General features: G+C 34.6%; 1 protein-coding gene across 1 annotated transcript; it reads right to left on the minus strand.

Moving 5' to 3' along the window:
- Nucleotides 1-3,031: 3,031 nt before the first annotated feature.
- Nucleotides 3,032-24,973, minus strand: LOC149782318 (uncharacterized). Its single transcript, XM_089933705.1, has 3 exons — nucleotides 24,328-24,973; nucleotides 16,093-16,245; nucleotides 3,032-8,738 (listed from the first exon to the last, which is right to left on the minus strand). The coding sequence occupies exons 1-3, from the start codon at nucleotides 24,572-24,574 to the stop codon at nucleotides 8,479-8,481; spliced, it is 660 nt and encodes a 219-aa protein (XP_089789831.1). The 5' UTR covers nucleotides 24,575-24,973; the 3' UTR covers nucleotides 3,032-8,478.
- Nucleotides 24,974-27,040: the final 2,067 nt, after the last annotated feature.

Genomic DNA, 27,040 nt, shown 5'->3' on the forward strand with positions numbered 1-27,040 from the left:
TTATTTTGCAAAATAATCTGTCGATCGTACTTGTATTTCAGAGTAGATATTTTCTATGCCAGTTGTATATACTGGACATCGAATACAAAAGCTGTATAAAACTTGAGCACAACCACATCTAATGGGTCAAATTAGCAGGGAAACCATAATTAATTGTTCGATTAATTAATCAATAACCACGTTACATTTGCAGTAAGACTACAGACCATGTCAGTTAAAAACGATAGCCATCTCACCTATGTTTGACTTCCCATTCTGTTAACTAATTTAGCAAACTGTGTATTATAGTGTCATTATGTATGGAGATTGATTTTAAAAATCTTTACAAATATAATGTGATCTGGTTTCATTTGTCTTTTATTTGAAGATGGTATAGCAGAGCACATGTCTACTTTAACGACCCTTGCACTGGGCATAGCTACTTCCCCTACTTTAACAGGATAAACCTACTTCACTGACCTTGTTACCGGACATATTTACTTCCCTGACCATAACGATAGGCATATCTACCTCTCTGACCTTAGCACTACACATATTCACGTCCCTGATCATAGCATCAGAAATATATCCTTGCTTGACCTAAACACCAAATATATCTACCTTCTTGACATTAGCACCAGACGTGTCTACTTCGCTAACTTTAGCAGTAGACATATTTAGTTATCTGACCTTAGCAACACGCATATCTACTTCCCTGACCTCAGTGCTAGGGATGTATACTCCAATGACCTTATCAACCGATGCATATATATATATATATATATATATATATATATATATATATATATATATATATATATATATATATATACCTTCCCGATGATAGCACTATGTATTTCTAATTTTCTGAACCTATCACCATGCATGTCTACTTTACTTCCCTGACCTTAGCACCAGACCTATCTACTGCCTTAAACTTAGTACCAATGCTATGTATATTTAATTTGCATTGTGTGTTAGACATTTTTTGTAAAATTTATTTTCATGATATGCTATGAAACTTGCATCTAGGACTTGACCTTGTCGAAAACAACTAATACATAGTAAACTATTTCTTTATTAGTATAGGTTACCTATTAGGATGATTATCTTGGCCCGAGTCAAGGACAATGTGTTCACTATAGTCTTTATCATAATTATAGTAACAGACTTTCTAATTATAGCTAAGATGTCATCTGTAAACATTTGGAACCTTCCAGAATGAGATTTGCCTTTAGATTAAAAAAATGTTTAGAACATGTATATTGTGACCTTAGGTCAGGAGAGGAATATATATTTGGTGGTAAAGTCATACAAGTAGATAGTTATAGAGGTCAGGTGTGACAAGTAGATATTTCCGGTGCTAAGGTCTGGCAGTTAGACTTGTTGATTTCTAATGTCTGGTAAGGAGGTATTTGATATGGCTCTAATTTATATATTTTTTTGGTGTACAGTTCCATATGTTAATGGTATAGCCAAGAGTTAGTCTTGCATTATGCATCAGCATGTACTATTTTAAACATTTGATAAACTTATGTAACGACCTCAACCAAATATGGTCGAAAACTTTATGGTACAAAGACATGAAAAGACTGTATAAATGGTGTCTATCTGCCATACTATATGGGAACTTGGATTTAAATTTGTAAACCTCTATCTATAGTTTTGGTTTTACATGGTAATGTTAGCATTTTTTTTCCATTTAGTTATGCCATAATTTGCTTACAAATAATCTACTTCCCTGTTGGATTGCCTTCAGACCATATGTGTCGAGTTATCTTTTGCTGTGTGTCGCCTTTTATACGCAAGCTGTGAAGTCGAGCAGTCACGCAAGTTGTGAAATATATAGATTATTAGCATTAATAATCCATGCAAGTGAAGTGGCCAGAGGAAGAGTCATAAAGTGACGCAGAATAGTGGCTGTCAAAAACGCCTATGATACTCCTCTCATATCTTTGGCTGGAATAAACTTTCCATTGCCAGATTTGCAATCTCATAACTTGACAGTCGTTGTTAAGCGGCTTCATCAATAATTTTATCAACTGCAGCTGACATTGTTTCTGTTGATGGTAGGGGCCCCGAGTGGCCGAGTGGTCTAAAGCGCTCTTCATTACGGATCACTGCCATCTCACCTCTGTCTGCGGCGGTTCAAGTCTAAGATTCAGCCAATGTGGGCATGTGAGAAAGCTTGCCAGTAGCTTCTCGTGGGTCAGTGGTTCTTTCCGGGGTTTTCCGGGTTCTTCCTCCACCATTAATACTGGCCGCCATGTATAGCCTATCATGTGCTGAAAGGTGGCGTTAAACCCCACAACAACAACAAAAAGTTCTGTTGATGGTAGCATAACCAGTTTTGGTGGTGCTCGATTTACTAATGAACGTAGTCAGTCTCAAATCGATTGAGTGGCTTACAATACCAGTTTTTCTTAATTCGATCAAGAGCAATGTTTTTGAGACTATGAACCATTGGCATTGCAACTTGCAGAGCACAAATACAATGCCAAGAGCACCTTTGCTATACCTGAGAACAATCCACGAACTTCACCGAGGCCAGTTTTTCAATATGTCGTGTACTACAGTCATTATTATATTTAAAATGTCAGGTCAGTCTCTAATACAGTGTAATAATGATTGTTTTACTATGGAGATCAACAACATAACCCTCATGATGTACAAAAGTGAAATGAATTATGACATTGAAGTTACTCATTATGTTGCAGGCTTAATTAAAAGAAATCAACTATTTCCATAGTTGGTAAAAATCCACACAGTATATAACCCTGAACAGCCACACTTGGGGAAGCTCTCCTGTTTTACAACTGCCACTGATGTTGTCACATGTTAAATGGATCTGCACCATTGAGGTTATCCTCACAATGACAGGCGCAAGATTATATCCCATATGTAAAAATCGTTTATCATTGGACTGATGCTATATATATATAGACAGATAGATATTAAGATATATAGAAATATAGATATATAGAGAGATAGATAGGCAGATAGACATACAGATATATAGATAGACATAAACATAGAGAGACAGACACAAATATAGATATATAACTATATTTATTGACAGATAGATAGACATATATATATATAGAGAGAGAGAGAGAGAGAGAGAGAGACATACAGACAGATAGACAGATATACAGATAGATAGGTAGACAGTTGTTGTTGTTGTAAGGTTTAATGACTAACCTATGCTAACTGTATGCAAAGTTCAATACAAATGAAGGGGAAATATTATTCTAAATCAAAAAGATTATTTTATAAAAGCACCCAAGGGGAGTAAATCTTGCTGGAAAACACCCTATAAGGAATACTTTATACAAATCGATATAGCTGAAGAGCAGAATATACTCATTCAAGTATCATAAATATATAAAGAAGGAAACCAATCAAGAGTAGCATAACATGCGATAAATCTCAAACTAAAAAGAAAGAATAACAAGGAGCAATTTGTTTTAAAAAATTGCTCACAAAATACATGGAGTAAATGTAAAGTGTATACAAATCCATTGTAGCATCAAATATGAAATTTCCTAAACTGGATGGACGGAACAAACGTTATTCATAGATGGCAGAAGGCATGTGTGCAAAATGTTGAGCTGTTTGTTCCTTTCCACCTTCCTAAGGTAACACTTTATTTGTTTTAATATTCTAAATTTAGCATTATGCATCCATAAAAGATGATATCTCCAGTCTTGGCAAGCATTATATATATATATATATATATATATATATATATATATATATATATATATATATATATATATATATATATATAAAGACCAACTGCTATGGAGAACAACATTAATGTAAGACAAGAAACAAGGTTATATACTAAATTTGTGTATTGACAAACATTTGCTTAACACTAGAAACAAGAAATATAATTTACAAAAACTGTTTCTTGTTCAACATTTACTCAACAGAGAAAACAAAAAACGTAATTTACAAAAAGTGTGTATGACCAAAAGTGATATAACACAAGAAACAACAACTGTAATTTACAACAAGTGTATATTGACCAACAATTATATAGCATAAGAAAAGAGAAAAATAATTTACAAAACCTGTGTATTTACCAACATTTATAAAACACAAGAAACAAGATGCTTAAGTTACAAAAGTATTGACCAAAAAGACATCAAGTAAAAGACATAAAAATATACAATTTACATAAAAATGTATTATTTGTAAGATTACATGCTGTTCTGAAAGACTTTAATAGCTTATTGATGGTTTGGCTACTTAAAAAGAGAATAGAAAATAGTAGCAAAAACATTATGAACACTATATAATAAGAAACATTTGAACATGAAATGAAACCAATGATACGATCCACTGATTTACTGTTCAGCTGAAGTCTAAAATTTAGAAACAGTGACACAGTTACAGAGGGTCTTGTGATGAAGCAAAATGCAATGCAAAATACAAAAACTGCATGTGATGGGGGAATCAGTGTAGAAATGATATATTTTCTATTTATACACAGTATGGAAAGTGGTTCATTATCTCTACACAGTACAGAATGTGGCAGATTGTCAATTTCTGTACAGTAAGGAAAGTGGTACATTGTGTATTTCTACACAGTATAGAGCATGGCAGATTGTCCATTTCTACACAGTAAACTGTAGCCCTTTATTTAAGACAGACCTGAATGTCATTACTATTAAAGAAGCTAAATATTTTCTATCATTTATTATTTTTAGGTCACTTAAATTTAGTTCTGCAATAGATAGTGTGAACAAAATTATTTTTACATTTAACATACTGTATGTTTGTTTTGTGAGCAACATATCTCACTCTTGTACAGATGCAGTTCTTTCTATACATACATCGGCACGGTGCAATGTCACATATAAAGTACTCACCAGTTTCACAGTAAAGAATTTTTAAAAAAAACAGTGAAAAGGAATGGTCCGAAAATATTTTGTTTCCCAAATGACATCTTAAAATTGTTTTAGTGGCACTCATTTTTAAGAGAAAAGCAGTGGATTTATTAGAATTAACAAGAGCAAATGAAGATCCTGCAAAAAGTGGGTTCCTGATCCAGGCCAAAAATGAACTGGATGAGACCAATACACCTGTGTGTCTCTATGATATTGATATAGAAAATGGCATTAAAATGTGTTGAAACACTCCCAGTCTATAGCAGTGTTCTAAAAGGCAAATTTCAATGTAAAGATCAAAGATCAATAGACAAGATCCATTACTCTTTAAAACAAAAGTCCCTTGATGGGACTTGTGCTCTACTGACTGAATATTCCATTTCTTCTTTCATATGCCGTGTGTTGAAACCATCTCTATTTTTCAGCAGTAATAAGTGTTTGTCATCATTCACACTGTGGCAGCCATAATGGAAGTCTGATAGGCATAGATTTCATTTAGTCATGCTAGTCACCTTAAGAAGTCTTGTACTAAAAACTCCATGTTGTAGACTTAACACAACTCTGTTAGTGGAAATCTCATTTTGATACGACTTTCCATTCAGTAGCAGTAATAAGATTTTGAGAGGATGGCTGTTAGGATTATTGCCCATCCTAGGATGGGAATAAAAATAGTAAAATAAAGTTTCAACAAACAAATGCACAGAGTATTAAAAAAATTGGGATGCCGCTGCCTGTTTCAAACTCGCAACCTCTTGTCTGGCAGTCGGGAAACACAGAAAGACAACTATGAGTGTTTATATTTAAGTTTTCGTAGTGGCTACAACTACATTAACAACCAGCTAGACAACCTAACTGGTGGAAACTCCATAAGGTGACACCTTAAGTTTCAGGAGACTCAAAAACAAGATTTTCAACATCACCGCCTTATTGGACATCAGATCAGCACTGTTTTCATTCTAGATCAACTAGACCTCAGAATTAGTGAGAAAAAAAACAACATCGATATCTGCATCCATTCAGGAGGGGCAGCATTAATAAAATTTTCTAGATGGTCGCTATTGCAGTCATATTGGATTTCTTGAAACAACATTTCCATTTAGGTCCATCCAGACCATCCGATAAATGCGTGTAAAGCTTCATGGAAATCCACCAAGTTGTTGAGGGGGAATAGTAATACATGTAATAATCTTGTGTTATTGGATGGTTGGCAATGGAAAATATACTATCCCATAATATCTGGTCAATGAGCTAAATATAGTCCAGGGTAGAAATAATAGTGGGCTAAATGGTATATTTTGGTTAATAGATGGTGTTCACACTACACTGCACCAGAATATGTTGGGTGTCTGAGCCATCCTGTGTACAGGAAAGCAGCAGCAGGTATACAGTTATATGTTTCCAGAGATGAGTTATCAATACAAGACCCATAACTCTTGTAATAAATGAAGTAGAATATACAAAGCCCATTAATCACTAAATTGCATGGGATATTTTCATTTAATGAGTTATACTGGCTACAATTAAGTTCCACAATGTGTATTATAAAATGATCCACAAGATCCATAACAATTAAGTACCCATGGATAGCACATCAACATCAAGAAGGCAGTCCTCAAACTGAAATACACTGGGATATATTCAATAATTAAGTAACCATTGATAGAACATTAACATCAAGAAGGCAGTCCTCAAACTGAAATACACTGGGATATATTCAATAATTAAGTAACCATTGATAGAACATTAACATCAAGAAGGCAGTCCTCAAACTGAAATACACTGGGATATATTCAATAATTAAGTAACCATTGATAGAACATTAACATCAAGAAGGCAGTCCTCAAACTGAAATACACTGGGATATATTCAATAATTAAGTAACCATTGATAGAACATTAACATCAAGAAGGCAGTCCTCAAACTGAAATACACTGAGATATATTCAATAATTAAGTAACCATTGATAGAACATTAACATCAAGAAGGCAGTCCTCAAACTGAAATACACAAGGGTATACTTAGTAATTCATGGGTTATGGTGATTACAAAACTGCCACTCACAAGATCCTAAATTGGTCAAACAATAAAACCCACAAGTAGTGATATGGCGTGAATACTGACAATGCAATTTGATTCATTTAGCCTTAATATTCATAGATTTATATTTGTTATTATACTTAAGCACAGTGACTGGCACACATGCCAGCATACACGATTCAATGAACGGAAATGTCACTGAAACTTAACCACACAGACTGTAACATCTAAATGTTACCTTATAAGACTGCAAGTGCAAAAGTGTCATTGAAAATGCTCTAACCTGAAGAAAATCAACTCAATGTAAAGGTGTGCACATATGAATAAATCTTGAAATAGTGATCATGGTGGCCTAGATTCACTGATAGCTTTAGCACTCAAAATAATGCCATTGTGTTGGTCCGAAGGCAATAATGCATAAAGAAACCGAAGATCAATTCAAAGGTAAACACAATTCAGTGAACAATGATATATGTGTCACAGTGATAAAGTCTTCACTGACAGGTTTAGTACTTATGACGTATCTGCAACCAGGTTATTTAACTCCTTATGAAAAGAGCTTGCTAAAATGAGCTAAACACAAAGATTAATAACCAAACTCATTGTAACATACAATATAGGTTACATTGACTTCATATTCAATGCAAGGTATAGCACTTAACATGACACATTTAAATATGATATTATGTCACTGTAAGAGTTAATAGTGTCATAGAAAAGGCTACAAAATGATATTATATTAGTGCTCCTATGCCATGATAAAGAATCTTAACAATGTGAATAAAAATGTACGACTGCATACTGTGTCATGTAAAGAAACAAGCAGGTCATGGCCTGCATGTCAAATCAATGATGAACTAAATAACAGTTCTTCAGATATTCAAATGCTCTACTGACTAAAAGAAAGTTTTTGAATCCAATATAAAACCGCTTTTTCTTTTTAACTGTTGAGCACTGAAATCATCTCTGATATTCTTTGAGCGATACTGGATGAATGATTGGCACCATCTTCATTTAGGGTCAAAAATACATTGTATGGTCTTTTTGTGAAAACACCATTTTCATTTAGGGCCAACTATACATTATATGAAGTCTTTTTGTGAAAACACTATTTTCATTTAGGGCCAACTATACATTATATGAAGTCTTTTTGTGAAAACACCAATTTCATTTAGGGTCAAAAATACATTGTATGATCTTTTTGTGAAAACACCATTTCGATATGACCATCCATTCAGAATGCATTGTGATAACAAGTTTGTCAACTTTGCCCTTGATGTGGTTATTTCTAAAGTCAGAGTGAAGTGGCATGGAAAGAATTCCCACTCCCACCTGCTTCACACATAAATCCTAACTGTATGGCCACCTCCTAATAAAAAAATGTCTGATGGGAAATTTGACCTCCCCTCCCAGTTGTGGAGGTTGCTTGAGTGGCTGTAACACCTTTGTCTGTGTGGCACCGCTGTCATTTAGAACCAAATAGATCTCATTCATGTAAAAGAAAGAAGATGGTCAAAGGGGAATGACAGATGTATGGATGTCACCATTTGAATATTTGTTTTTGCTAAATAAGTGATTGTGCCTCAAAGTCGTCTAAGTTCGTCATAAGTGGTTCCTCCATTCTGTCATTAGCCATTGCATTTACAATAAGCTTTTTCATCAAGATTACCAGGGATGCTAGCATCACGGTCGTGGTCAGAAAGGCACTAAAAGAATGCAGAATGATGTTCCATGGTACTGGATAGTAGTTTCCTAAGCCTCTCCTTGCAGTAGCCATTCTGTGGAGATCAGCAAATGGAGCCATGAGATCCCACTGCAGTACCGCTGTCAGAAGAAATAAATACATATATATGTAAAGCTTTAAGGGCAGAACAATCACTCAAAAACAAAACAATAAGAAAGCCCAAAGCCTAAAGGGGTCAAATCTTATAAAGAAGTAAGTCAAATCTGAAATATAAACTGGAATCACTAAAAACCTGCAAACCTTCTCAACTGTAGATCAATAGAATACTCAGTCAAGGAAAAAGGTTGTCTCATATTATTTATGGATGGGTGTTTTGGCTTATTCACTTAGCCCTCAAAGGGGTGTGGCAGTGTCAGAACAAAATTAAATGTATTATCATTATTAAATAACTTATATGAACTATTAATACATGTATAAACAAACATAAATGGACCAAATCATGCAGCAATGACATCACATAAGCAGAACAATGAATGACTTGTTAGATCCAACCAGCAACAGCCAAGTGAATGAGATTTAGTTGAGACACATTAACTCTGATGCAGCGATCATTGGTTCAAATTCAAATGGTTTAGTTTTATTCTTGTCATAGACCTTACTAAATATCTAATTTTAAGCTCCAAAAACAATGGCAGAAACAACTATGATTGGTTTGGATGAAACTGTATGGAAACACCGGACTGTGATATGAGTGTTCTGAAATCCAATGAAATAGGAGTGAGGGGTACAGGGAACTGGCCATTACAATGCATGCCAATGTTCGTAAAGACAGGAATTTTGTACAAACAATTTTGGCAGTGTAGTGTATATAGCCATGCATTTAGCAATCCTGTTCAGTAAAGGATATATGGCCATATGTACAGTAAATCTATATATATATATATATATATATATATATATATATATATATATATATATATATATATATATATAGGTCACTGCATTTGAATGGTAAAATATGAATTAATTTTGTTGATGTAATACTGCACGAACTTGGGAGTGCAGTATATCCATCGGACAAAACGAGTTCATATTTCCTCATACAAATGCAGTAACCTTTTTATTATATGCTCATTTTCTTATTCTACCTATGGCTTAATTATATAAACAAAATACACTACAAGAAACAAAGTAACTGAATGTATGCCATATTCCAAAATAAATACACAAGTGCAGATTCTTAATTACACAGCAGCAACAGTATTACTGTGCACATAACTCCGCCCAAATAAATTTGAACTTGTTGCACGCGAGACATAATTTTCGAAAGAAAATGGCATTTTTTCTAAATAAAATTGAAATATGGAGTCATGTTGTGAATGAATGCGCATTGCAACAACTTTTCCATTTGATCTGGTTTGAATAGATTTTGGTATTTTTGTCGATTCTACTAAATTTTGTGATTATGGACTGGATTTATCTGTGCAAGTTGTACATGAAATACACTGGATTGAAGCAATGCGGGAGAAGCATGTTGACATCCACAAGTGTGTTTCTGTTTCTGTCACTGACTATTTGAAATCATAATGTGGGAAAAATATGAAGTCTTTCAATTGCAATTATCAAAAAGACGCTATGGAATTTAAGGCTTATTTCATTTTGAATGCAGTAAGGAGGATGCAAATGCACTTATATTCGAAAAAACAGTACAATTTTCAAAAGTGTAATCAAGACTGAGAACTATGACATGGCTCATGTAATTCACATTTGCAGAACTAAGAAAGTACATTTCGAGGAAATTCAGGATGTAAAACTTAAGTATATTTTTTTGCCATTCTTATTACAAGCTAAAGAAGATAGTTTATGCCTTGTCACTTGTATGTTATTTGTAAGGAGTCTTTCTGGCATCTACTGTATAGCTAGCCTAAATACAAAACATTGTATCAAAAAAGTTAATGCGGAATGTGCCAAATCAGCTGGCATGTGGCAGTCCACGAAATGTCTGCTTTACTTCATTCAGAAATAAATTTAAACAGCCACAATGTAAAGCGCCTACTACATGAGTGTACATGATTTGTTTACAAATCAAAAGTGCTGGCTTCTGCATCCATTGTTTGTTTGCAATAGAAAGTAGTTCTTTCATGCATGTGAATGCAATATGTGTATTTGAACGCGAGTTCAGTATCAGGACATGTTGCACGATTCTGACAATGTAAAGTTAACAGAGAAGAAAAAGAGCATATAATAAACCATATTTGTTTTGAGTAACTCATGAAATATGCCATATTTGTGTTGAGTAATTCATGCAATATGCTATTTCTGTGTTGAGTAATTCATATCAATATGCTATATTTGTGTTGAGTCATTCATGAAATATTCTATATTTGTAGCTGTGCATCATTTATAGCACATATGGTAATTTTTTTAAAAGATACAATAGAAAGTAGTTCCTTTATGAGTGCAATATGAAGTTGCATGCGAGTTCAGTATTGTATAATATTGAACGATTCTGACAATGCAAAGTTAAGGGAAGAAAAGCATATATTATATATTCTGTATATATATATATATATATATATATATATATATATATATATATATATATATATATATATAATGGAGATCAACAGTTTTATTAATATTTTTATCATGTATAATGCATATTTATTAAAAATATAAAAATAAATACATAAATTTGAAAATAAAAATAAAAAATAAAAATCATAATATATTATATCTTGACATATTATTGACAAATGTTCAATATTTCATCAGAACTCAATTTATATAATAAAAATGATGGTGTGCATAATACTTACTATCAAGTATTTTATAAATAATTAATCATAATGTAAAGAAAATTAATTTAAAAATGCACTTTCATTTTTGAATAATTAGTAAACTTATTTTTATGATATTAGTTTATACTTTTACCAATTAAGTTATTCTGCAAATTAGAATAATATCAAAATATTCTTAACTAATTGTAAATGGGGGATACAATCCCCCCCCCATGTCGTATAGTGTTTCTGAATTTAGACCTTTTGGATATACCGTATTAAGACGGTGAATCCAATATGTTTGCTTTTGCTGACATTCCATCTTAGAATCAGGTTTAACAATAGGTTGGAAGGAGAAATCTTGCAAAGTATGGGAACTCTTGTTAAAATGTGCAACAACATGAGATGAAAATGGTTGATATAATTTTTTACAACTGGTTGATGTTGGTTCATACGTTTAGATATTTGTTGACTGGTTTGTCCAGTATATTAGATGCCATATTTTTTGCATGTTATCAAATAAAAACATTTGATGTTGCACAATTAGAATCACAACGTATATTAAAAGTTTCTTTTGTATTATTACTATTGAAAGAACTATTTTCATTAATAAAAAGAAAGTATGAATATCTAGGTCTATTACATTTAGTTGATGACCCTATTTTATATGATGTTTTTTTGAATTTAGAAATAGCTAGGAAATCTTTAAGATTTTTAGACCTTTAATAAGCATGTGTAGGTTTGCTTTCATGTAGCGATTTAACACTTGCTTCACATGATAATTTTAATAAATCCCAATATATATTGATAATTATACCTATATTAGGCAAACTTGGATTATATTCAATAACAAAAGGAATGATATCTTCATTTCTATTTTCGATTTTACATTATAAAGATTCAAGTTATGTAAGAGAAGATAGTTTTTGGAAAGCAGTATTAATGATGTCAATAGGGTAATTTCTACTTAAATAATGCTGACCTAACTCTGTCAAAGATGATTTAAAATCAGCGTCATCTGAAAAAATTCTTCTATATCTTTTTGCTTGACTATATGGTATCTCGTTTTTACCCGATTTAGGATGGCATGAAGAATATTCAACATATTGATGAATATTCGTGCATTTAACATGAACCATGGTAGTGATGTCATTATTTCCATTTTTCACGACCTCTGTGTCCAAAAATGATACATTAATCTTAGACCCATTGAATGTAAATTTTATTATTCGATGTAATTTGTTTAAACTGTCTATAAAAGAATAAAGGTATTCTAAGGAATGAATCCAAATCATAAAGATATCGTCTAAAAATCTTAACCAATCATCTGGTTTTAAGAGGTGTTTATTTAGAAAATAAATAAAGATGCATAAGCAGGTGCCATAGGGCCACCCATTGCTGTTCCCATTTTTTTGAGATAGTCTGTATTACCAAATTGAAAAATGTTATTTCTGAGCACAAGTTTTATCAAATCACAAACACGTTCTTTTGATAGTCTATATGTGTATTCGTTTTCTTCAAGATAATATGTACACGCTTCGATACCATCATTATTTGGTATATTCATGCAGAGTGAAGCCACGTCAAGTGTAACTAGGAATGAACTTAGAGTTAGTTTCGATAAAGATTTCAATTTGGTAATGAAATCAAAAGTATCTTTGACATATGAAGGTAGTGATTTCATCAGTGGTTGTAAAATATGATCAATACGTTGCGATATATTATTTGTAATTGAGTTATATGTCAAAATAATGGGTCTAATAGGTTATTTCCTAAAGGTAGTGATTTATCAACCGTTTTATGAATTTTGGGTAAAATATAAAACTGAGGTGTGCGTATTTTAATTGGGAAGATATCTAGTTCATCATATATGGAGCAATTGTGTATAGAGATTTGATTAATACATTTGTTTACTTTTTCTTAAATTTCTTCAGAAGGATTATAGGAAAGTTTTATATAATATTCTTCGTTTAATTGTCTTTCAACTTCTTTAATATAATCCTCCTTATTCATTATTACTATGGTGCAAGATTTATCAGCTTTTTTAATAATAATACTTTGTCTTGTGATAAGGTGCGTAATAATTTAGTTCTTCTTTAGATATGTTTGTAAAATGTTTTTTTTACAACTGCTATTTAAATTTCTTGTTTAGTTGGTTCAATATAAAAATCGAGATAAATATCTTGTTCACTAGAAGGTGTAAATGTTGATTCTTTTTTTTATTGGAAAAGGGCTTATTTTGTAGATGAAAACTAGTTTCATATTGTGATTATATCCATGATTGTGAGAAAAATTCTTTTTTACTGCATCAGCATAGGTTGCCTTTTGTGTGCCTGGGTCTGTTAAGTTTTTTGCTTGATCTTTTTTGGAATTGTTTTGAATGGTCTATTATTTTTTTCTGTGTGATCTGGATGATAGGTAATTCTTGCTGTTGGCGATGCTTGTTCCATTTCATTTTCATTTCTTGGTTGTTGTTTATTCTGCATTTGATTCTTAGTTACTGCACGTATATTTTTGACATTGATGAAGTTCTTTTAAGTTGACTTGATAATAGTTCGTCTTTTTTAGACTCCATTTTAAAAAAAAAGTTCTTCGTAAAAAATGCCAGTATTGCCTTTTATCAAAGATTTTAGTTTGTCTCTATGTTTTTCTAGTTGTTTGCCTATCTTGATCACTCTCCTCTGACGTTCTTCTTTTAATCTATCACACATTTCCAATGACACTTTTTCCAATAGGGAGTCAATAGATTCTTGAAACTTCTTTGATGCTGTATCATTCCCAATATGAATATTTAGCTTTAAATGTATTCCCCTTGGTACAAGATTGTCTTCCAATTTTCAAGAAAGCGTGCATGTAATCCACTTTTCACCTGTTTCTTCGCTAATTGTTTCATTGTCATTATTAAATAAGTTGTTCTATTTCTAATCTGTGGATCATATGTTGATGCCATGGTGTTGTCCAGATTTTCTTGATAAATTATAAAATAAACAACACCAACATGTAAAATGTGTGACTGGTTTCTTCTTTAATGCATCATCAGACCGATATATATATAACTTGCACATCCTTCAAGCACAATGCAAGTATAGCCTGCAGATCCTGTATGCACAAAATACACATAGCTGGCACATCTTGGATTCACAATGCCTGTATAGCTGGTATATCTTGAATGTACAATGTCTGAATAAATGGCACATCACATCATGGATGCACAATGCCTGTACAGCTGGCACATCTCACCATGGATGCACAATGCCTGTACAGCTGGCACATCTCATTGTGGATGCACAATGCCTGTACAGCTGGCACATCTCATCTTGGATGCACAATGCCTGTACAGCTGGCACATCTCATCTTGGATGCACAATGCCTGTACAGCTGGCACATCTCATCATGGATGCACAATGCCTGTACAGCTGGCACATCTCACCATGGATGCACAATGCCTGTACAGCTGGCACATCTCACCATGGATGAACAATGCCTGTACAGCTGGCACATCTCACCATGGATGCACAATGCATGTACAGCTGGCACATCTCATCTTGGATGCACAATGCCTGGACAGCTGGCACATCTCATCTTGGATGCAGAATGCCTGTACAGCTTGCACATCTCTTTGTGGATGCACAATGCCTGTACAGCTGGCACATCTCATCTTGGATGCACAATGCCTGTACAGCTGGCACATCTCATCTTGGATGCACAATGCCTGTACAGCTGGCACATCTCATCATGGATGCACAATGCCTGTACAGCTGGCACATCTCACCATGGATGTACAATGCCTGTACAGCTGGCACATCTCACCATGGATGCACAATGCCTGTACAGCTGGCACATCTCATTGTGGATGCACAATGCCTGTACAGCTGGCACATCTCATCTTGGATGCACAATGCCTGTACAGCTGGCACATCTCATTGTGGATGCACAATGCCTGTACAGCTGGCACATCTCATCTTGGATGCACAATGCCTGTACAGCTGGCACATCTCATCTTGGATGCACAATGCCTGTACAGCTGGCACATCTCACTGTGGATGCACAATGCCTGTACAGCTGGCACATCTCATTGTGGATGCACAATGCTTGTACAGCTGGCACATCTCATCTTGGATGCACAATGCCTGTACAGCTGGCACATCTCATCTTGGATGCACAATGCATGTATAGCTGGAACATCCTGTAAAACATTATTTCATCTGCCCTCCAAAGGACCAGGTCCTAATATTAATTTTAATTAATGTCAAACTGTTAGGTTTAATCTTGTTGATACATACATACATGCATACATACATACAATGTATTGCTAGGTATGTATATATGATGAAATTGACAAAAATTAAAAAATCAGATCTACTTTCATGGCTAACCAAGGCAAATCCCCTTATTTTATGTGTCCCTCTCCTACACATATTAAGGCTGGTAAAGGTTTTTGTTTTTCAAACAATGCCACTGCAATTGCAGTTTTTTTAATTTGACTTTTGATACAGTTCCATGAACGTAATGGGTGGTAGTAGTTGTACTAATCAAGCATACGCCCCTAGCAAATGGTCACCACATGGGTTAACTATGAACCAAGTTAGGTGATTATCAGCGGTCTTGGAGATGTAGTTACGGACAGACGGACAAATGCATAAGCGAAGGATATCATAATATACACCTGTTAAAGGTTCGGTATAAAATAATGAATGTTAAGAAAAAATCTTACTGGCTATTCCTAAAATCACCGTGCAGAAGAAAAAGAAAGGTTCCCGCCATTTGGGTTTCCTTACTGAGAACAGGAGTAGGAAAAGGGAGGCACTGCAAAACAAGATTGGAACTAGCCCCTTTAGGGTCCATGAGATATAATGAAACAGCCAATCTGCAAAAAAGAAAAAGAAACATTAGTTTGCAGACCGACTACGAATCCAAATAGGAATGCAGAAAATAATATTCTCTCATCAAGGTTTTATTTTTCAATATGACATACAAAGTTCTGACTTTTGAAATCAGACGTTTCTTATGGCGGTCAGCGATGTTTGCCTTGTTTAATTGTTTATTTGCATTTCCCTCGAAGACACAGTATTTTGCAGGTACGATAAGAACGAATACGATCTTTGCTGACGTATTTTAAAAAATACTTTTTGAGCATAAACTAGATAATTAAACAATATCCTACACCATTTTGGGGGGATTATTATGAATCAGAAAACATGTACCGAAATCTTCAACAAAATTTAAACGTCCTTGATCTTGTTCAATGTCAGAGGTTGAGTGGAAATAAAGAATAGTTCTTAAATACCTCTACCATTCAAACATCCGCGTTAGCCTTCTCTCAGAGTGGAAGTTAGGAAATACACGGTAAAAATTTCAAATAACCTAACCCGTTGCCAAGTCTAAGAGGGAGGAATCCTTTATATTTGACTATAATGACTTTTTAACGTGGACCAATCATTTAATTGACCGGGGAGCAGGGTAAGGCTGCGATTTCTTCGAGAAAAATAATTTCGGCTCCCAATAGCATAAAACAATTATTCTTGCTTTGGATGATAGCAAACAATCCTATTATATATTATATTAGTTAAAGAAAACAAATTCTGTTGAGATAAAATAAAGTTTTTAAACGGCATTTCAAAAGAAAATTCCATGGTCCCTTCCCCTCCCCCTTATCCTTCCCATCCGAAGCAAAATGGCAGCAATATTAAAGTAGATGGGTATCATGGTACAAAGCTTTTAAACGTCTGGTATTTAATAACACAGTTTTCTTACAATAAGTTTTCTATATGTAACAATTGCTGCCATATTCAAGATAAGACTGCAAACTGATCAGATCAGTTGTCCCTGCATCATATTCTGCTCCCTAAGAAAATCACTATTGAAATTTTTCCCTCCAATTTTTCCAGGAGAATAGTTAATCGATGGAGAGTATTGAATGGACTGAATAAAAAAAATCAATATAGCCTAAACAGAAAATAAAATGCTTATTGAGCACAGCACTTTTGCATAGGATGTCAAAGTAGACAGGCGTGATTCGTTGCATTCCAAAATGGTCACCTGCACAAAAATTCCAAGTTATTTCATTAAAATACAGCTATTTCCAGAAAATACAACGTGATCTATGCTGATTTTTTAAAATTGGTTTGTATAAGTTAGTGCACAATATACATATGCAAAGGCTAGTTCAACTAATGCACTACATGCCATGAAAAATAAAGGAAATATGCAAGGGCATTTATCAGTGTAGTAATACCTTTAACGACAACTCGATATTTTCTGGGGGAGGGGTCACAACTTTGAAAGACCATTAGGAAACGATGTTTTCCGTCACATTTAGTTAAATCTGATGGACACCATCCAAGCATAAAAGTATTTAAAATATGTGCCCCCCCCCGGATGAAAGTCTGTCGTTAAAGGTATAACCGCATTGAATAATTTCTTGGTACATTTCCTTCTTTTTAACACACAAAGTCCTTAGATGGCTTTTCATTTTTATTTTTTTAGCCTTGGTTACATTTTGAAAGCAGATCAACATAATTTTTTAGAAAGTTTAAAAGTCTCAAAATCAAAATGCTCTCTTCCAAATTTATTTGAAAAGGGTCCGGTTGTTGGAAGTAACACTGAAAGAAAATGCACAACAGGCCGTGGAATGATGACCGGTTATGATAGACAGACTTAATTAAACGTACTAGTACTTAAACGTACCTGCATTTACACGTACCAACACTTAACAAAATACTTAATCTACGCCTATGGATAGCACCTCAAGTAACTGTCACAGGAATTTATTTTTGTAGGACAGGTGCATGTTTTGGGAACACTTCGTTGTGCATCTCAACGGTAATTTGTTGTTGTAGGGTTTAACGCCATTTTTCAGCACACGATAGGCTACACAAGGAGGCGGCCAGTATTAATGGCGGAGGAAGAACCCGGAAAAACCCCGGAAAGAACCACCGACCCACGAGAAGCTACTGGCAAGCTTTCTCACATACCCACACTGCATCTCAACGGTAAGCCATTATAGTGTTTGTTAACGTCAGTGTCAGTGCTTGTCGCCTGAATAATGGACCTTATGGAATCCCATTCAATATGTATGAACAAATAATGAGGATCCTAAAATGTATCAATACTGTGGCAAGTGAACACCTAGGTTTAAAAAGACAATGCCTAAAATGTATCAACACTGTTGCAAGTGAACACCTAGGTTTAAAAAGACATGGCCTAAAATGTATCAACACTGTTGCAAGTGAACACCTAGGTTTAAAAAGACAAGGCCTAAAATGTATCAACACTGTTGCAAGTGAACACCTAGGTTTAAAAAGACAAGGTCTAAAATGTATCAACTCTGTTGCAAGTGAACACCTAGGTTTAAAAAGACAAGGCCTAAAATATATCAACACTGTCGCAAGTGAACACCTAGGTTTAAAAAGACAAGGACTAAAATGTATCAACACTGTCGCAAGTGAACACCTAGGTTTAAAAAGACAAGGCCTAAAATATATCAACACTGTCGCAAGTGAACACCTAGGTTTAAAAAGACAAGGACTAAAATGTATCAACACTGTCGCAAGTGAACACCTAGGTTTAAAAAGACAAGGCCTAAAATATATCAACACTGTCGCAAGTGAACACCTAGGTTTAAAAAGACAAGGACTAAAATGTATCAACACTGTTGCAAGTGAACACCTAGGTTTAAAAAGACAAGGACTAAAATGTATCAACACTGTTGCAAGTGAACACCTAGGTTTAAAAAGACAAGGACTAAAATGTATCAACACTGTTGCAAGTGAACACCTAGGTTTAAAAGACAAGGCCTAAAATGTATCAACACTGTCGCAAGTGAACACCTAGGTTTAAAAAGAAAAGGCCTAAAATGTATCAACACTGTCGCAAGTGAACACCTAGGTTTAAAAAGACAAGGACTAAAATGTATCCACACTGTTGCAAGTGAACACTTAGGTTTAAAAAGACAAGGACTAAAATGTATCAACCCTGTTGCAAGTGAACACCTAGGTTTAAAAGACAAGGCCTAAAATGTATCAACACTGTCGCAAGTGAACACCTAGGTTTAAAAAGACGAGGCCTAAAATGTATCAACACTGTGGCAAGTGAACACCTAGGTTTAAAAAGACAAGGCCTAAAATTTAACAAAAATTGTCCTTGCAGCCAGATTGACCAGTACATTGAAAAATTCACTAGTCCTTGTCAATTTTCAATAGTCCTTGTCAATGTTTAATATTTCTTGTCAATTTTCACTACTTTGCATCGTATCACAAAACAATGGCATGCACGTATGCAGACTAAAAATACTCTTTTTTATATGTCACAATCATTCATGATTCAGAAGTGCGGTTTGCATTAGAAAAAAATCAGGGTGAGTTGAAACTATTCAGTACAAGTTAAGAACAAAAAACGCACTTAATTGTAAATATTGACGACTCGGTAAACATTTTAGTGCCTGGTTATCCAGAAAAACCCAACTAACGTAATAAGAGAAAAGATCTTGCGCCCTCTGGTCATTATGTATTATAACTCCACAGACAGACGACCGAAGTCAGCACGCGTTGAGTTTCTACGAAAGCAGTGCGCGAAGATCTCCAATTACAGCAGTACAATCGCTGTGTTCACAACATAAACAAATCCTTGAACAAAATATGACACTATCAAGCTCATCCCTTAAAGACGAAATGGTTAATCATAATACTGACTTTGATAACCATTGGCGGTTTCACAAGTTCATCAGTTTGATTTACATTCTTAAATTCAGAGTTTTCTCTGACCTTTCCAACCCTTTTTAATATATTATGACATTTGTGGTGGGGTGTGAGATCTGAGACCATTCTTTATGAAAAATTAGTATTCGTTGAAAGACACAGTGCTGGCATATGGTAGGCGCTTACTACCAGGCTTAGCAAACACATATGGCCTAACATCAATCCCAATCCGCATTCGTTATGGCTTTAATTTACTGCCACGCTGAATCATCAGGCAATGAGCATACATATATAAAAATATAAAAACGATTTTGCTAGTCTCAGGTGACAACCGCATTGTTGGACGAACCTGGCTTTTACAAGGTTACTTGGACGATACGATAGGTTTCTGGTGGTAGTTCTCGGAATATATATATATATATATATATATATATATATATATATATATATATATATACACACACACACACACACACACACAAACTGACTTTTCTTTTTTCAAACAAAACATAACATCACGTGACTTTTATTTACTCTCTGATAGATGCCAGGGATATGTAAGCTGCGAGATTGGGTAAGTCATGTCTCATCTGACAATAAATTTAAAGACATATATGCTATACTCGCAATTTCTGAGACGACGAAACATCTTTCTATCGATTTCATGCGGGTAAAGGTGTTAATTTTGCTAGGCCTTGTAGTAAGTGGCTACCCTATCTCAACACCATGCTAACTTTACCCTATAAAATTTCACAAAATCGGAGAAGATTTATACAGCCTCATTTTCAAATACGATTTGTACAAATTCTCATTTGTTCTTATCCTCTATGTCGCTGTCTTTTTCACAGAAGCAATCTACTGCAATAGAAGTATGTGAAATATAAATTGTATTCTTTTCTCGTATCCATTTTTGTGTGATAGAATTGGTTCCCATATTGAATGTCGAGGAATTTATTCTAAATTGTCTAGAAAGTCAGAGCTATCTCAAGTACGACTTGTTATTGGTTAGAATGTAGCCTATTTAAAGTAAGATATATCTTTTTTTTATATATATAACTGAACAGACAAGTCGAATTCAGTTATAAGTTGTATGGATCAAATGATGAGCAATGTTCTAATCTTTGTAATCCAGCGAGATTCTTCTTCTCGGACATGGATTAATATACGGACGTGGTTATTATAACAATAATCTCGTGCAAAAGTTCTGATGAGATACTTTTATCTGTAACGAAGCAAATTCAAGTGCGCGCATGTGTAATGTATATTATTATATTCGTACTGATCCCTGTTTTGTGCATTATACGGCTCAGTTATTGTAGTTTCAGCTCTTTGATGGCTGAGTAGAACTCGAGGGTGGTGTGGGTGGATGTCGTGCAACCCGGATGCTGCGATGGCGACGGTCACATGGACGATGGTATTGGTTTATTCACACTGACCAAAACTTCGTGACCAACGCGTCTGCTTTAATAAGGTGGCTTTTGATGGGTCCTTTGGCAGACTGAGAGGGGCGAGCCATGCGTGATAGCTCCTTGCTTGTATAAGGTTGCTTTTCAATCACACATATATATTACTTGTTAATGAATCATACACTGATCATATCTGTTTAAGTATTAAACACTGATCACCCATGGTGTTACTGATGATCAGTCATATTAATTCCACACGCTGATTCTCGTTTGATTACTTGCGTTATTTAGATCATATGATTAGTTCCATTTAGGAACAATACCATTGTATATTGTCCGTGGTTGACATCGCACACGATCATGGTGTCGTTTCATTTCATTGTTTAAATTACATTATAAATAAACATCTAAATTACAAAACTGCGTTCCGTGTCTTCGGTAGATCAGATTCCGACCCGGCTGCATCCTGTCACATAAAAAAGAAGAACGAAACAGAACATTTCTTAAGCGAGCTTTCTTTATAATTATGCTGGAGCTGTGTAGGGTAGGCGGCAGCTACATTGGTGAATTAGCTGGTAGAACAAACAAACAGGCTACATAATTCTTTAATGGTTTCTTTTCACTGCACCCAATTCAAATTCAAAAGCTCTCACTAACCATTAGCCTAGCGTACTTCACAGGAGACATCCTGATATCATATTTCTATAACTGGCTTGATTGTTTCTGGTACATAGATCTGTGTTTCCTACATTAAACTAAACATTTGATATCTCACTAATGAGTTGTCTAGAAGATGATTTGAAAACATATCAATAATTATAATATATCTGATCAGATCCACACTCACATTCAACCTCTCCCTCAAAATATAAGTGTTAAATAAATGTAGTTGATGTGTATGGGTTGGCAAAGACAAAAAATATATTTCTTTAATATATATATATATATATATATATATATATATATATATATATATATATATATATATATATATATAAAGATACTCTTGCTAATTAGAGAAACTTAATCTAATATCTTGTCTCTAATATCATCAGCATTTTCAAAATCTAAAACTAATTGTAAGTCCTGTAAATAATCATTGAATTAATTTGCATAAACACAAATGCCTGCTCTCACTTATATAGACCATAGAGCTAGACCTGTTAAACCAAATGATTAATGTCCATAAGGCCATGGGGTGAGTGTGCTGTAATGATTCTGCTTGTATTGTTTTGGACTGCAGAAGCAGAACATTTCTTAAAATGTTGATTCTAATCAACATGACTATGTACAAGACTAGAAAATTGGAAAACAGTTAAATCCTATCAAAAGTCCCTACTACAATTACATGGTTAAAAATTTGCCTTGGAAAACGCTTAAAATGCGGGATCTTTGGCGCGATTCACCCACTGGTTCCATCCCAAAGACCCTTTGCATAATTGTTCCCCCCCATTAATCCAGCGGTTAATAAAGATAGAATATTTTATATTATTTGGCCCTCGTATTTTGCAGTCCTTCATTCCGTATTGGAACAGCTGAGCGACAGTAGGCTATTAATCTTTGGCCATCATAACCATAATCAAGCTCTGCCCCCCCCACCCCCCGCCAAAAATCCCGCAGCTGACCAAAATTAAACAGCTGTGACCTATGGACAATGTTAACACTACGTGCCCCTCAGATCTCGTAGCATGGAATATGGAAAAGAATGATGAGGTTTAACTGGTTACTATCTCCCCAAGTTAGGGTATGTACGTAACGTAATGTGACACAGGATCCGAGATGCAGACGACACTGTGCCACACACCTTCCAAATGTGTGGTACATAAAACATTTTAAATGGACACATGTAAAACGTAGTATACTAGACTGCTATGGTACCGAACGAAGAATGCTAAAAATAGATATTATTTGCTTCAAAAATTTGTCACATTTATTTTGTGATCTGCACTGTGCCATCATATTTTCCTTGGACACTTACATTATTGTAATAAAACTTTATCGTGTACTAGAGTAACACGTAACAATAGTAACATGCTTGAAAATCTAGCTACTCTGAAATGAGCGGCATCATGATATTTTCCGTTTCTGATCTTGCTCTCATCTCACTTTATTATAAGCTCATGATCTATCAGCATTTATTATAATAAATACTAATGTTTTTCTGAATTACTTCACTACCAGACGAACTAATCGTTTATTAAATGGCAACCTGTGTATTGACATAAATTTAGTCTCATTTGTCATTATTTTCAACCGCAAAATATTCTTGTTGTGGGGGGTGGGGTGGTGTGTGTGTGTGTGTGTGTGTCGCAGACTTTTGTTTTGGGTGGAGTCTGTGTGAGTGTGGGGCAAACATGTAGTGGTCAGATATTGTTTTTATGGATGTAGGCCAAAACATGTTTAGAGGTGAAATCGGGGAGTAGGGTGGGGTTGGGTGGGGCCAGTGCCTCCCTCATTCAGTCCTTGTCTAAATGCACGGCCGCCAATGCGTGGGGAGAATTTAACCTCAAAAGTACGTTATACTAAGGGCCGATAAACACTTTACATTGCAACCCACCCATCTATCAGAAAATGTCAATAGTTTCATTTCCACACATAATGTTTAGCAATTCTGTTTTTATTTAAGGTACATTTTAGACCCCTATATTGGGTTTCCTGATATGATTACAGCGTATAGATTTACTAAAGTTGCCTAGAAAACTATTTTAAGTGGGCACCTTAGTCCATGTTGTCTATTACAACTACTGACCGCATCAAAGTAATGCTGGAATCTTCCGTAACCATGGTACCGCTCATGTAATATGACAGATGTCGGTCACGGATTTATACTTACAGCTACAAAATTACCTTTCTTATATTCATCCTCGGAAACACGATACGTTTGGCAACCCTCTTCATTGCATCGTACGTCATACATCAAGGCCATGTACTCCACTTTTCCTTCTGCGTTTTTAAACACACTCCATCCGGGCGTTGTGAACGTTATTAGCTGAAGTAGAAGCGAAGATCCCAACAACCCAGCCATAATCTTTATCGTCCGAACATCCCCGATGTCAATGTACAGGGGTACACTCCGAAGAATCGCCCGTAACATGGCGTCGTAGTAAGTTTAGACCACTTGTTTCATCCTCGTTTACCCCAAAGCAGAATGACAGATAGGCAGTTTTCCCCTGCACAGTCACACCGCATACTCAGCTATATTGATTAGTCACATTCTACACTGAACAGGCGTAGCGTATACATGCACTGGAATGTGCAGGCCACATATATTTAGCATCTATTGGAGTAAACATCTATATCCTTCACCTCACTTGATCTCGATCCCAGGAAGTGCCTATTGTAATGAACAGTTGCTACCTAGTACATTCCGCTGTCTCAAATTCGTATAACGGTCTGCTCAACACTGGGACTAATTTCCTCCCTACTCTGGGATTGCTGGTTCGACAGAAATACATGGGCCCATTTCAGAGGCGTAGCTATGATATTTTGCGCCCGGGGACGAACTATAAAATTGGCGCCCCAGCCCCCTCCCCGTTTAATCACATTTTTGAATATTACCCTTGTTTACTTATTATAATGTAACGTTGTATGCCTCATTTTGGCGCCCCTGTACCTTGGCGCCCGGGGACATACGTACCCCCCTGCCCCCCCCCCCCCCCCAGCTACGCCTCTGGCCCATTTGATAACGTCTATGATGTCTACATTACCAGTTTGTTAAATGGTATAACGCTACCTATTGTACAACCCCAGGTGGGCGGAGCTTAAGGTGTAGGGAATATTGTATTCAGAAATAAACAACACTAGCTGGTGCATTATGTAAGAGTTGTACTTTCTGTAAGGCTTTAACAAATATTGAGCCCCTTGGCAACAATGAGATTATGTTAATTCGTATCTAGATCATATTTTGTATTTTTTATGAATTTTTTAAAATGTGGTACACGTGGCTGAAACTGTGTCTGTTGTGACTAGATAACTCTTACCCCTGTCAAGTTCCGGCAGAGTTATCTATTAAATACTATGTGGTATCTGGTTTTGTCTTTGTCAAATTGACAATCTGACATTGTTCTCTATGACAGTGTGTGACATGCATGCATGTTGAGGTAGGATAGAAAGTATATTTATTTCACAAAACATTAGCATTGAGGCCTATGGAAAAATAATTGGTACCTTGATACCAAATGCTTGTAAAGAATACACTAGGCATGCGCAATGTTAAAATGTGTTCAAGATATTTTTCCCCCAAATTAAATCAAGTACTCAACGAGTGAGATATCGGTATATCCTTTATTATTATTTTTATATTGTCATGTTTTATAATACGCATCAGGGTTATATTTCAAAAGTTTAAATCATTACCCACAACATAAACGATGTACACCGAGTCGCTGCCAGTAATTTGATGCTAAATATTCTGAGAATGCAATAGTAATTTATCTTAAATAGGGAACAGCGGTGGTTTTAGGGCTGTGCGTGCGCGATGCTAAATGAGGACAATGGGCCCCCATAATATAATTTCTATATAACTGAAGAAATTCTGTGAAATATTCATAGAAATTTACAGGTTTGTTTTCTAAATCAAATTTATTTTGTAAATAATCAGCTTTAATTATAATCTATTTAAAACAAACTCGAAACATTGCGAACTCACACCTCCGACTTTGCGCTCGGTGCGGTCGCATCTTTTGCACCAAGCTAAAGCAGCTACTGTAGAGAGTGATATTAATTTATCTTAAATATGAAGTGATGGTAACTTATCTTCAATATGAAGTGATGGTAACTTATCTTCAATATGAAGTGATGGTAATTTATATTAAATAGTGATTGATGGTACTTTATATTGAAAAAGAAGTGATGGTAATTTATATTAAATAGTGAGTGATACTAATTTATCTTAAATAGGAAGTGATGGTAATTTATCTTAAACATGAAGTGATGGTAATTTATAATAAATAGTGAGTGATGGTAATTTATATTAAATATGAAGTGATGGTAATTTATATTAAATATGAAGTGATGGTAATTTATATTAAATAGTGATTGATGGTAATTTATATTAAAAAAGAAGTGATGGTAATTTATCTTAAATATGAAGTGATGGTAATTTATATTAAATAGTGAGTAATGGTAATTTATATTAAATAGGAAGTGATGTAATTTATATAAAGTAGTGAGTTATACTAATTTATCTTAAATAGGAAGTGATGGTAATTTATATAAAGTAGTGAGTTATACTAATTTATCTTAAATAGGAAATGGTGGCAATTTATATTCAATAGTGACTGATATTAATTTATCTTAAATGGTAAGTGATGGTAATTTTTTTAAATTAAATAGTGAGTGATGGTAATTTATATTAAATAGGAAGTGATGGTAATTTATATTAAATAGGAAGTGATACTAATTAATCATAAATAGGAAGTGATGGTAATTTATATTAAATAGTCATTGATACTAATTTATCTTAAATATGAAGTGATGGCAATTTATCTTCAATAGGGAGAGATAATTTATATTAAATAAGGAGTGATAGTAAATTATCTTAATTAGTGAGTGATACTAA

This window comes from Sinohyriopsis cumingii, chromosome 15 (assembly GCF_028554795.1).
Source record: "Sinohyriopsis cumingii isolate HCF-2022 chromosome 15, ASM2855479v2, whole genome shotgun sequence".
NCBI classification, from domain to species: Eukaryota; Metazoa; Mollusca; class Bivalvia; order Unionida; family Unionidae; genus Sinohyriopsis; species Sinohyriopsis cumingii.